The sequence below is a fragment of the Triticum urartu genome, chromosome 5 (assembly GCF_003073215.2).
Source record: "Triticum urartu cultivar G1812 chromosome 5, Tu2.1, whole genome shotgun sequence".
In the NCBI taxonomy this organism is placed as follows: Eukaryota; Viridiplantae; Streptophyta; class Magnoliopsida; order Poales; family Poaceae; genus Triticum; species Triticum urartu.
In genome coordinates, this window is record NC_053026.1 from 588594807 (window position 1) to 588609144 (window position 14338).

Genomic DNA, 14338 nt, shown 5'->3' on the forward strand with positions numbered 1-14338 from the left:
AAAAATCCGTCCCACTACTTTGTATAGGAACTGTGAAACAAAGGAACCAGTTTTATGCATAATGATGATTACCCAACTGAAAACTGTAGCCAGCACAAGACTGACAGGACACAATAATAGTGCAGGCGAACAGCCTGACAAATCCATTACAGCACCGTATAATGAAAAGCATGAACAAACACATAATACAAAATACTCGCTTCAGAAAGAGTATACATTGGAGTTCTCTGTTAGTTCCCATAGAGCTCGTGCTCACTTTCATGGTATCCTGCGGCTGTGAGACTGTACTTGAAAGCTTGCCGACCAATTTCTCATCTAGGAGAATGTTCGTCGTCGACACATCATTAGAGATGATGGAACACTCATGAAGGTAGTGCAGGGCACGAGCAGCACCGATGCAGACGTCTAGACGCTGCCTCCAAGTAAGCGGTGGCTCCTCCGTTTTGTTAGCGTAAAGGTTCTCACTCAGGGTGCCACGAGCCATATAATCGTAGATCAGTATCTCTGGTTTTTCTCTTTGCAGTAACCGACCAAAGATACGAGATGATGGTGGCGGAGCTTTGCCATCATCCCAACTAAGAGCACATTGTACCAGATAAGGATCCCAAGCAGCCCGAGCACACAAAACCTCAGACAGCACGACACCAAAAGAATATACACTGGATTCCTCTGTTAGTTGCCCAGTGAAGGAAAAATCAGGATCATGAAAACCAGGACATCCAATAAGGTACGTGTCATCCGTGTCATACCTCCACATTGAGACTTCACTAGGAACCTTGCCGACCAATCTCTCATCTAGGAGAATGTTCGTCGTCGACACATCATTAGGGATGACGGAACACTCATGAAGGTAATGCAGGGCACGAGCAGCACCGATGCAGACGTCTAGACGCTGCCTCCAAGTAAGCGGTGGCTCCTCTGTTTTGTTAGCGTAAAGGTTCTCACGCAGGGTGCCACGAGCCATGTAGTCATAGATCAATATCCTCTCGTTTTTCTCTTTGCAATAACCAACCAATGATACGAGATGATGGTGGCGGAGTTTTGCCATCATCGCTATCTCTGTCTGGAACATACTCACATCCTGCTTAACTATGCCACGTTTGATTGCCACCTTGGTTGCTCCCGCATCAATCATTCCATAGTAAACTATACCAGATCCACCCTGACCAACAATGTGTGACCCAGCAAAGTTCCCTGTCGCAGATTTCATCTCCCTAAGTGAGAAATGGCGGCACAAGTTGGATGGCAAAGATTGTGGCGTGACTGAGCTAGAAGATTGCCAGTTGTTCTGAGCTGCTGACTTGTTCCTCCACCCCCAAGGAAAAATAGTTTGTTTTCCTTGAACTTGAGTTTTTCTAAGCGCCCGAAGACTTTCTGCCACATCTATCATCTCAGGGCGTCTATCCATCTCCATCCTCAAACATTGCCCTGCTAGCTTCGCAACCCCTTCAAGAACCTTCATGTTATTCTGGCTTGAAATTTCAAGATCGAACAACTCTCTCACCTTTCTCTTCCCTGTTGCAAGAGCTTGGGTGAAACATTCAACTATGCCGGCCTCCCCATTTCTTATTGTTGCCTTTTTCTTTGTAATAAATTCAACCAGAACGATTCCGAAACTGTAAACATCACTCTTCCAGGTGAGACGCCCGCTGCCAGCAAACAAAGGGTCCATGTAACCTATGCTCCCCATTACATGCTCAGTGAAAAGGGTCGAGTCCGTGTTGACCAGTCTTGATATTCCAAAGTCAGATATTTTTGCATTGAAGTTGTCATTTAAGAGCATCTCCAATAGCCGCGCAACGCGCCGCACGCTAAAAATCGCGATACAGCGCGAGGTTAGCCAGTTTTTGCGCGCAGCGGTGCGCTGGCTCCAGCGGCCGCCGCAAATTAAAGCGCGCCCACGTCGCTCCAGTAGGCGTGCTATATTTTAGTTTTTTTCTACTACATATTTGGTTTCGTAGATAGTTCTCCTACTACATATTTGATTTCATAGATAGTTCTCCTACTACTACTCGTCCGACTCGGACTCTGTCTCAGTGAAGTCCTCCTCCGACGTCAGAGCGTAGGCGTCAAGGAACCGCTCGTCGCCGGAGTTCCAGGAGGACGCATCTCCTAGCGCTTGGTTGTATTTAGCGACCGCCTTCCGCGTTCGCTTGTCCTCGCGATAGTCGGCTCGCTCCTCTCTCCTCTTCGCTCTCCTCGCCCTTCTCTGGGCGAAAAACTGTTCCTCGTTGGTGTCTTCCGGAAAGCGATGACTCCACAGCGTCATGGCTTGCTCGTCCATCTCGGCCAGCCTGAGACAATGCTCCCGCCTTCGGTGCTTGCGATGATCCTCGTCAGTGAGAAGCCGCGGGAAAGGCACCAACTCCTGTGCGCGCTCCAGCGTCGCCACGTCGGCGAAGTTCATGTCTTGACGGGACTGCAGGAGGCACCACGCCGCAGCGTCGTACGCGCGGGCGCCCTCCTGGGCGGTGTCGAAAGTTCCGAGACGGAGCCGCATGCCGCCGCCCGACCGAATCTCGGCGGAGTAGGTGCTGGACGGACGCACGTGGACGTCGCGGTAGCCCGTACCTCCCCGGCACCGAGGCGGCATTGTGGCGCGGTGGTGGCGTGTCAGTGGCAGAGCGCGGCAGGGGGGATGGAGAGACGGAGAGAGCGGCAAAGGGCGATGGAGAGAGCGGCGGAGGCGCTGCAATTTATAGGCGCGCCGGACGCGGCGCGCCAAATGTAACGCGCGAGCGGCCGCCTTTTCCCACGCGCGCAATCGTTTCCCGCCACCGCTGGAGCGCGCGTAAACATCCCGCGCGCGCTATAAAGCCAATTTACCCCGCGCGCGCGTCTTTTGGCGCGGCTGTTGAAGATGCTCTAATAGTATATTGGCAGGCTTGATATCATCATGAATGACCTGAGTATACATTTGTGAATGCATGTAACGCAATGCCTCTGAACACTCCACCGCGATCCGCAGTCGAGTATCTAATGTGATGGGAATGAGTTCATGGTGAAGAACATCGCCAAGGTTCCCTTTAGATATATACTCGCTGACTATCATTAGGGCTTTTTCCTCGGCACAGTAGCCTATGAGCCGAACTACGTTCCTGTGGTTGATTTCACAGTGGACTTTCAGCTCTTTGGCAAAATTTTCTTCTACATTACACATAAATTTCTTGACTGCAACTGTTGTTCCATCTTGGAGAACACCTTTGTAGACTTCTCCGAAGCCGCCTTTTCCAATGATAGTTTCGTAGTTACCGGTAATTCCTCTTATCTCACCCTCAGTGAAGCATTTTATGTTATGATTGTTGTGTGATAACCACTTTGATCTGTCATCCCTTTGGATCATTTCTGTCACCGTACTTTCTCGAAGGTCCATCTTATGAAAGTAAAGTAGCAGAGATTGAGTATAACAGTTAGCTTCGACTAGTATGCTGGATACATGGACTTGACCTGAAAAATAGTTTCCAAAAGTGTGAAACTCAGATCTCAATATCCAGAGTTATCAACAAAATAAGAGTACTTTACAGAAATCAATGATTGCCAAATGATTTGTGGCCATATCAGATGCTTATGTACTGAAGAAACATTGATGTGTGTTGTTTTAAAGATAGTTTGTCATGAAAGATCTCCTCTGGCTGCTAGGGTAGGAAGTTGACCAAAAGATTGGGTAAGAGCTGGTTTCAGTCCAATACATAAATCAAGAGAGTAATGTCAAACATGTAAACATGTCATGTTCATTGAGCCCCACACCGGCGCATGATAGAGATAGATAGAGTAGGTTGTTTGGATGTTTATCTCATATCTCATATTGTAACCTCTCTCTTATCTCTTCCTCCCCAAGATGTAATCTTCCTAGAAGATCTAAACTACCGCAATGTATGCGCTATCAGGGAGGTGCGCCCCTACTCCATATAACACGTAACGCGACCCTCACATCGAGGTAAGACGCTTCCGCCTAGTCGCACATGGTAATCAGAGCCTCCTCTTCCAATCTCGTCTAGGTTTCCAGAAATCCAGTAGCACTAGCCTCCATGGCTTCCTCCGCCACCTCCCACACAAGCCTCAATGGCCAGGTTCCGGAGAAACTCTCTCGCACGAACTATGTGCTTTGGCGTACTCAGATCACACCCCAGCTGAGAGGGGCAGGTCTCTTCGGTTATGCCGATGGCACCATGCCCGAACCAATGCCCCTTCTTGTCACCAAGGACAAGGATGGGAAGGAAACCTCCGAGCCCAACCCTCTCCACCCCATCTGGGTCAGGGAGGACCAGCAGGTGCTCGGCTACTTCCTCAGCAACCTCTCCAAGGAGGTGCTGATCATGGTGACCGCGATCACCACTGCGCACGGCCTCTGGTCGGCGCTGGCGGGCATGTTCTCGTCGCAGTCCTTGAGCCGCGTCAACAACATCCGCACCGCCCTCATCAACGCTCAAAAGGGCAACCAGTCCGTCGCTGCCTACTTTGCCTTCATGCGCGGGCTTGCCGATGAACTCGCCGCGGCGGGCAAACCCATCCAGGATGACGAGCTCATCTCCTACATCCTGCACAGGCTGGACATGGACTACCAGCCCCTGGCCTCAGCTCTCGACGCCCGCGTCATGCCCTTCACCCTCGACGAGCTCTTTGCCATGCTCAGCAACTTCGATCAACGCGTGGCCCACTTCCAGAACTCCGGCGGCGGCTTCAAGTCATCTGCGAACGCGGCCACCCGCGGGCGTGGTGGCTACTCAGCTCGCCACCGCGGTCCTCCTTGTCCCAAGGGCAAGCAAGGCGGCCCCAGCAACGCCACCGGCTCCGGTTCACGCTCTGGCCGTCCCAACTCCACCAGCAACAGGGGGCGGCGCAGTGGATCTGGCCGGTCTCGTCTTGACGCCATTCGCTGTCAAATCTGTGGGAAACCTGGCCACACAGCTAAAGACTGTTGGTACCGATTTGATGAGGACGAGGCGACATCTGAAGAAGATGACAAGGTGGAGGCGGCTGTCGATGGCTCCTATGGCGTGGATACCAACTGGTATCTCGATAGTGGCGCCACCAACCATCTCACAGGCTAGCTGGAGAAGGTGACTCTCCGTGAGAAATATCATGGGAAGGATCAGATCCATACAGCCAGTGGTGCAGGTATGAGCATACGTCACATAGGTCACTCAGTTATTCATACCCCTTCCCGCAAAATTCATCTTTGAAAAATCTTGCATGTTCCTAGTGCCAATAAGAATCTTCTGTCCGTTCATCGCATCACCGTTGATAATCATGTTTTCATTGAGTTTCACCCCTTTTTCTTCTTGATTAAGGATCAGGCCATAAGGAGAATCCTCTATCGAGGTAGATGCGTTCGAGGACTTTACCCGTTGATTCCGGAGTTTCGAAGATCAAATAAACAAGCTTGTGGTGCTATCAAGCTCTCGTCCACACGATGGCACGATCGTTTAGGACATGCTTCCTTTTCCTTAGTTGAAAGTTTGCTTAAGAAAAATAAGTTCCCGTTTGCTGGTGAGCGCAACATTGAGACTATTTGTGATTCTTGCCAAATAGCAAAATGTCATCAGTTACCGTATCCCATATCAACTAGTGTTTCTACTCAACCTTTGCAATTAATATTTTCTGATGTTTGGGGTCCTACTCCTAGCTCGGTTGGTAGATACACATTTACGTTAGCTTTATTGATGACTATAGCAAATTCTCGTGGATTTATCTTCTCAAGAAGAGGTCCGAAGTCTTTCAAGTTGTTCAAAACTTCCAAGCACTTGTTGAACGCAAGTTTGACCGCAACGGCAATCCGACTGGGGGGGGGGGGAGTATGAGAAACTCAATTCCTTTTTCCAACACTTGGCATATCACATCACGTGTCATGCCCTCATGCTCGCCAACAAAATGGGTCAGCCAAACGTAAGCATAGACACATCGTTGAGGTTGGTCTAGCCCTCCTAGCTGGTGCTTCCATGCCCCTTAAATTCTGGGATGAAGCTTTTCTCACGGCTGTTCATATCATTAATATGCTCCCTAGCCGTGTTATAAATAATGAAACTCCCATTGAACGACTTCTTCATGTCAAACCAGACTACACTTCTCTATGTGTTTTCGGCTGTGCATGCTGGCCCAATCTCCGTCCTTACAACACCAGAAAACTCATGTTTCGCTCCCAACAATGCGTGTTCCTTGGGTATAGTGCTCAACACAAGGGGGTCAAGTGCCTTGATGTCTCCTCCGGACGTGTCTACATCTCTTGCGATGTAGTCTTTGATGAGACCAAGTTTCCATTTTCTGACCTCCACCCAAATGCCGGTGCCTTGCTTCGCAAAGAAATTCTTCTTCTCCCATCCACTCTCACTGGCTTGATTCAAGGGATGATAAATGTGTTGACTCTATGATGACTAACCCGCTCACTGAAGGAAATATTCCCTAGAGGCAATAATAAATTTATTATTTATTTCCTTATATCATGATAAATGTTTATTATTCATGTTAGAATTGTATTAACCGGAAACATAATACATGTGTGAATACATAGACAAACAGAGTGTCACTAGTATGCCTCTACTTGACTAGCTCGTTGATCAAAGATGGTTAAGTTTCCTAGCCATTGACATGGGTTGTCATTTGATTAACGGGATCACATCATTAGGAGAATGATGTGATTGACATGACCCATTCCGTTAGCTTAGCACTCGATCGTTTAGTATGTTGCTATTGCTTTCTTCATGACTTATACATGTTCCTATGACTATGAGATTATGCAACTCCCGTTTACCGGAGGAACACTTTGTGTGCTACCAAACGTCACAACGTAACTGGGTGATTATAAAGGTGCTCTACAGGTGTCTCCGAAGGTACTTGTTGGGTTGGCGTATTTCGAGATTAGGATTTGTCACTCCGATTGTCGGAGAGGTATCTCTGGGCCCTCTCAGTAATGCACATCACTTAAGCCTTGCAAGCATTGCAACTAATGAGTTAGTTGCGGGATGATGTATTACGGAATGAGTAAAGAGACTTGCCGGTAACGAGATTGAACTAGGTATTGAGATACCGACGATCAAATCTCGGGCAAGTAACATACCGATGACAAAGGGAACAACGTATGTTGTTATGCGGTCTGACCGATAAAGATCTTCGTAGAATATGTAGGAGCCAATATGAGCATCCAGGTTCCACTATTAGTTATTGACCGGAGACGTGTCTCGGTCATGTCTACATAGTTCTCGAACCCGTAGGGTCCGCACGCTTAACGTTACGATGACAGTTATATTATGAGTTTATATGTTTTGATGTACCGAAGCTTGTTCGGAGTCCCGGATGTGATCACGGACATGACGAGGAGTCTCAAAATGGTCGAGACATAAAGATTGATATATTGGAAGCCTATATTTGGATATCGGAAACGTTCCGGGTGAAATCAGGATTTTACCGGAGTGCCGGGGGGTTACCGGACCCCCCCGGGGGTTATTGGGCCTTAGTGGGCCTAGGTGGAAGAGAGGAGAGGAGGCAAGGGCTGGCCGCGCGCCCCTCCCCCTAGTCCGAATAGGACAAGGAGAGGGGGGCGGCGCCCCCCTTCCTTCCTTCCTTCTCCTCCACTCCTTCCCCCTCAAGTCCTAATCCAACTAGGAAAGGGGGGAGTCCTACTCCCGGAGTAGGACTCCTCCTGGCGCGCCCTCTCCCTTGGCGGCCACACCCCCCTTGCTCCTTTATATACGAGGGCGGGGGCACCCTAGAGACACAACAATTGATCATTGTGCGGCGCCCCCCTTCACCATAGTCCACCTCGATAATACTGTAGTGGTGCTTAGGCGAAGCCCTGCATCGGTAGAACATCAACATCGTCACCACGCCGTCGTGCTGACGAAACTCTCCCTCAACACTCGGCTGGATTGGAGTTCGAGGGACGTCATCGGGCTGAACATGTGCTGAACTCAGAGGTGTCGTACGTTCGGTACTTGATCGGTCGGATCGTGAAGACGTACGACTACATCAACCGCGTTGTGCTAACGCTTCCGCTTTCGGTCTACGAGGGTACGTGGACAATACTCTCCCCTCTCGTTGCTATGCATCACCATGATCTTGCGTGTGTGTAGGATTTTTTTTGAAATTACTACGTTCCCCAACACTCACCACGTTGCATGAGTTGTGTGATGATACATGAGATAGTGCAGATGCATCTGGGAACGGAAACTCTGAAGAAATCGGTGAAAATCCTGAAGAAAACGGTGCTACAGCACCATATTTCATGTGCCCCAGCTCGGGGAACAAATCCCCCTCGGGATCGGTGTGTGCAGGGCCGACAGAATCCGCCCCGGGATCTGCATCCGACGACAGGCTGCGTGGATCCGCCTCGGGGTCAGCGCCCACCCGCGTCTCGGCTGTGCCCGATCGGGCCGCTCCTGTGCCTGACGCCGCGCCCCTCGCCCAGCACCAACCCCGCTCGACCGCGTGGCCACCTCCGACTGGCTCGACGCGCGCCCGCTTTCCGGTCCAACCGGTCTGCTACAAGCGGCGCGACCTGCGTCGCCCGACCGGCGCGGGCCCAACCACTGCTGGCGTGGACTCCGCTGCTGGCGCCAGGAGGGCCACGGGCAATGATGATCCCGGATCTTCTGCGGCGGCTGCTGCTTCGCCCGTGCGCGTCGCTGCTTCGTCCCCTGCCACAGAAGATCTGCTGCCGCTGGACACCGCTGCTATCCCCGAATCCTCCTTGGGATCGGTGCATGCAGAAACTCCTGTACGCAGCACGGGATCCTCTTTGCAGTCACCACGACATACACAGCTGCAAAAAGGGGTAGTTCAACCTGTTGATTACAAACATGTAACAAAATACGGTATGATTTGTTCAACAGGTGAACCAGGTGAACCTTATACACTTGAAGAAGCACTTGGTGATGAACATTGGAGAAAAGCCATGAATGAAGAATACATGGCTCTGAAAAGAAATAAAACCTGGCACTTGGTTCCCCACAGAAAGGTTAAAATATTATTGATTGTAAGTGGGTTTTTAGGATCAAGAGAAAATCTGATGGAACCATAGATCGCTACAAAGCAAGACTTGTGGCAAAGGGCTTTAAACAATGGTATGGCATAGACTACGAGGACACCTTTAGTCCCGTTGTAAAAGCTGTCACCATTCGTCTTGTGTTGTCTATTGCAGTTTCCAGAGGCTGGAGTCTCAGACAACTTGATGTATAGAACGCGTTTCTTCATGGTGTTCTGGAAAAGGAAGTGTACATGAAACAACCTCCTGGGTTTGAAAACAAGAATGCACCTTCTCACGTGTGCAAACTTGATAAGGCACTATATGGGTTGAAGCAAGCTCCTAGGGCGTGGTATTCCCGACTCAGTCAAAAAATGCAAACACTTGGTTTTGTCCCTTCTAAGTCTGACACCTCATTGTTCATCTACAATAAATGCAACACACACATATTTGTTCTCATATATGTTGATGATATTATTGTTACAAGTTCATCTGATGATACTGTCATAGGACTTTTGAAAGATCTTAGTGCAGAGTTTGCTCTCAAGGATCTTGGAGAGTTGCATTATTTTCTGGGAATAGAAGTAAAGAAGCATGAGAATGGTATTCATCTCTCCCAAGAAAAGTATGCAACAGACTTGGTGAAGAAAGCTGGCTTACAAGGTTGTAAACCCTCATCCACTCCATTGTCTAGTTCTGAAAAGCTATCTCTTACAAAAGGGCAGCCCTTGAGCCAAGATGACAGCACAAAATACAGAAGTCTAGTAGGTGCACTTCAATATTTAACACTTACAAGACCTGATATCTCATTTGCTGTCAATAAAGTTTGCCAATTCCTCCATGCACCCACTATAGTTCATTGGACTGCTGCAAAACGCATAGTCAGATATGTCAAAAACACTCTTAATATTGGTCTCAATCTCAGCAAATCTTCATCTACACTTGTGAGTGCCTTCTCAGATTCTGATTGGGCAGGATGCCTAGATGACAGGCGTTCCACTGGTGGCTTTGCAGTTTTCTTTGGCCCTAACTTGATTTCATGGTGTGCAAGAAAACAGGCCACGGTCTCCAGATCAAGTACAGAGGCAGAATACAAAGCATTAGCTAATGGTACAGCTAAGATCATATGGGTGCAGTCCATGCTAAAGGAGCTTGGTGTGAAAAGTGCCAAGGCTCCCTGTTTGTGGTGTGATAACTTAGGTGCCACATACTTATCTGCTAACCCTGTTTTCCATGCCAGAACAAAGCATATAAAGATTGATTTCCATTTTATCAGAGAAAGAGTGGCTCAAAAGCAACTTAACATTCGGTTTGTGCATTCCAGAGATCAGATAGCAGATGGATTCACAAAGGCCCTACCTGTCAGAAGCTTTGAGGACTTCAAGCATAATCTCAAGTTGATGAAGTTGTGATTAAGGGAGGGTGTCAAACATGTAAACATGTCACGTTCATTGAGCCCCACACCGGTGCATGATAGAGATAGATAGAGTAGATTGTTTGGATGTTTATCTCATATCTCATATTATAACCTCTCTCTTATCGCTTCCTCCCCAAGATATAATCTTCCTAGAAGATCTAAACTACCGCAATGTATGCGCTATCAGGGAGGTGCGCCCCTGCTCCATATAACACGTAACGCGTCCCTCACATCGAGGTAAGACGCTTCCGTCTAGTCGCACAAGTAAGAGTGCTCGACTTCGCATATCGAATAACATAACATAGTCTCTAGGTGATGAAGAATAAACATTGTCACGTTTTCATAATTATAATAAACCTAGGATGGTTCTTCAGTAATTTGCACAAAATTTAAGAAAATTATTTAATTTGTTGCTGGGCTTCATTGATGGAGGGAATACATCCATAAGGAAAGGTCGAAGGAGAGTGCAAAATTAATCACTATTGTTCAGTTCTGCCGTGGTACTACTAACTGGAGCTGGGCAGGCATTGGGTAACTCTGCATAAGCTGTCTGACAGAGAAAAGGAATAACACCAGGAGAACAGGTGGAAACCTATTGATGCATAGAACCAAAGAATAAGAATGCCAGAACGCAAACCTATAGAAAATCATCCACTAACGGAAGTATAGAAGTTCAGTAAGATATAAAGACGGTCATGATTGAGCCAAACATACCTCTTAGGAATTGATGTGACAATACAATTTATGAAGCATCTTTCTCATATTTGTATGCTTGTAGCACATATCGCCATGGAGTGGATCTGGACGAACGAGGAGATGGTCGACTCTCACAGGAAGACCTTATCTCTGAAGGTTGAGGGGTCAAAATGAGCCGGCTTGCTACGTACCAAATGAAATACATATCAAATACACAGTACGCATGCTACCAAATGAGAAGTCTGACTGTCCATGTGGTGGAACAGAACAGTGTTCCAACTTGGAAACATCCTAAACCAGTCCAATTGGAATCTTTTTCCCCACGAATACCTGGAAATTTTCTGGCCACAGGCTTTAGATCGCGAATGTTCGGCCAATTAATGAAGCAGCAAAGACTGAGCATACAACTTAGCTTCGGCTAATATGCTGGACACACCGACTTGACCTGAAAAATAGTTTCCAAATCAGTGAAACTGAAATCTCATATAACCAGAGTTATCAACAACATAGGGATACTTTGCAGAATCACTGAATGGTACTCCTTCCGTCCCATAATATAAGAACGTTTTTAACACTACGCTAGTGTCAAAAACGTTCTTATATTATGGAACGGAGGAAAACATTCTTATATTATGAGACGGAGGGAGTAAGTAATTTGTGGCCATATCAGATGGCCACGTACTAACAAAAACACTGAATTACTACCTTATGGCCGGGTTCCACTATCATCAGATAACGGAACAACGCATATCCAGCATCCGGTGCAAAGATAAGAAACAAAGATAGTTTGTCATACAAGATCTCCTCTTGCTCGCGAAGGGTAGGAAATTGACCAAAGATGGGACAAGAGTCATTTTCAGTCCCATAGAACATATCCTCTAGGTGATGATGGTTTAATTATAATATACCTAGGTTACTTCTTCGTGTAATTTGCACAAAACTGTAGAAAATATTATTTAATCTCGTTGCTGGACTTCATCGATGGAGGGCATGCGTCCATAAGGAAATTTCGAAATTGTAGGTAGGGGAGAGCAAGAGTAATCATTATTGTTCAGTTCTGCCGTGGTATTAACTGGAGTTACTGTTGGAACTAATCTTGTTATTAGTATTAAGCATATAGGATTAGATCATGTTTAATCTGTTGCATTGGTCATAGAGATGTAGAGTTGCATTAGTGTTACTAAGTGATGATTCGTTGCATGCTCGGCAACATGGCAAAGCGGCCGGATCAGCAACACAGAGATAGAGCGAGTGCAGGCGAGCAAATCGGCAAGCCAGGAGATGAGTGGCCGTGACATGATTTAGTTAGACTTAGTGATGTACATGCATATTAGTGTGGTCAAGTGTTTGTTAGTGGCAGACTACATGCATGGAGGTAAACGGCCGAGCTGTGTGGCCGTTGCGTGAGGTTCGGCTAGTTAGTGCTGAACGTGCATGCATGAAGGTAGGTAGTGTGGAGTTAAAAACGGATCAAGCCATTTGTGTGTGGCTTGGCCGGCGTGTGTGCATGTAGTGGTTAGTGGGTGCGTGATAGTCGTGTGAGTCCGGCTATTAAAGCCCATGTATCTGCATCATGTATGTGTGAGAGTGTCGTCGGAACCATGATGGCGCTCCCAACGGCTCCTGTACGGTCAGGAGGCAGCGGCGACGCGCTCGGTGTCCGGGTGGAGGAGGCGGTCTGCTCCGACGAGGAGTGGACGGCGGTGCGGAAGGGCGCGGGGGGCAGGGCGGCGCATGCTGCACCCCTCCTCAGCCCGGCGCCGTCGGGCGGCAGCCACTTGCGTTGGCGGGGGAAAGCTCGGACGACGACGAGGTAAGCCATGTGAGTGAGGGTGGGAGTGCGAGTTCGATTTCGACGCGGGCACGTTCGTCGTGTTCGCTGGCTGACTATGTCACGCACGCCGAGGAGCAGGGAGCTTCCGGTAGGGCGGGCCGGCACCGGCGTTTTGCGCCCGGTGGCCGCGGCGTGGGTCGCCAAGCGGAGTCGCGTGGCGGGGTACCACGGGGTCGCCAGGGGGCGGGTGCCCTTGCGCTCCTAACAGCGGCGAGGGAGGCCGCGGCGCAGGAGCTAGCTCGGCTGGACGCGGAGCCTCGGCGGCCGGCGATGGGCGCGCAGGGTGGCGGCGGCGGATTGGCGTCGTCTCCGCTCGGAGGGGAAACCGTTAGGGTTTCCGTGGCTGGGCCGCGGTCCATTGGTGGGCCGCTGGCGTCAGTTGGGCCGCACGGTCCAGTTGGGGGGGCCCGATGTGCTCCCCTCGGGGCCTGGCTCCACAGGGATGGGGTTGGACCTGGTGCTGCGGGCTGGCAATGCGTTGGAGGCGGCCCAGGGGGCGCCTTTGCGGCCCGCGGCCCGGTCGGTCGACGCGTCGCTAGGGTTGCCTCCCCGCCTCCCCTATAAATGGATGTGGGTGCGCCGGGGCGCGCTAGATCCCTCCTTAGGGTTTCCAGCCACCACTGCTCAGATCCGCCGCTTCGGAAAGCAAGCCCATCGGCTGCGTCGCCTATCCCCTCCCCCTCCTCTTCGTCGCTCTTTCGCCGAGGTGGTGCAGATGGGCTCGCGCGGGGAGCGGCGCGGGGAGAAGCCATCGATGTCGCCTCCCCTGGACCCAGAAGCCGAGCGGCAGCGCGAGCGCGACCTGCGCGCCAAGGCCAAGATGCAGCTCGCGATCCAGGAGGCGGAGGCAGGTGGTTGGGGGCCGCCGCCCCCATGGTGGATCAAGGAGCAGGAGCACAAGCATCAAAAGAAGGAGGAGCACCGGCGGCGCGGCCTCGAGAAGAAGAAGGAGCTGAAGCATAAGGAGATGCAGCACTCTCTCGGCGGCGACCGGGTCGGCAACCCCTACGCCAAGAAGCAGAAGCAGCGGCCGGGGCCCGTGGCGGATCTACGCCGGGCTACGCCTGCGCTGACGGGGGCACTGTCTTCGTCCAAGGGCACGGCGGCAGAGCCAATCCCGGTGGAGGTGGAGGCAGCGGATGGGCCGGAGTGCTTCAAGTGCGGGCGGGTCGGCCATTTCCAGAGTGAGTGCGCGTTCAAGCCCCTCTGCATCCTCTGTCAAGAAGAAGGCCACGCCTCGGCCTACTGCTCGACCCGTGGCAGGCCGCTGCAGCTGCAGATCATGGGGAACGCGATCCCGGGCCAGGGGTTCTTCTGCCTGCCGTTCGTGGAGGGCCCGGAGGACGCTGCCGAGGTCGAGGGCCTGGGCTCGGATGCGGCCTTCATCTCTGCCGCTCCGGGCCTGCTCTCCTCTGTGGTTCTTGAGGCGGAGCTG

At 50.3% G+C, this 14338-nt stretch overlaps 1 protein-coding gene across 1 annotated transcript; it reads right to left on the bottom strand.

Annotated features, from left to right (window-relative positions):
- Nucleotides 1-68: 68 nt before the first annotated feature.
- Nucleotides 69-11368, bottom strand: LOC125507480 (non-receptor tyrosine-protein kinase TYK2-like). Its single transcript, XM_048672053.1, has 6 exons — nt 11088-11368; nt 9750-9823; nt 3212-3447; nt 2866-2905; nt 257-1773; nt 69-134 (listed from the first exon to the last, which is right to left on the bottom strand). Exons 3-6 carry the CDS (start codon nt 3371-3373, stop codon nt 69-71), a joined length of 1785 nt encoding a protein of 594 aa, XP_048528010.1. The 5' UTR covers nt 3374-3447; nt 9750-9823; nt 11088-11368.
- Between the last annotated feature and the right edge of the window lie 2970 nt (nt 11369-14338).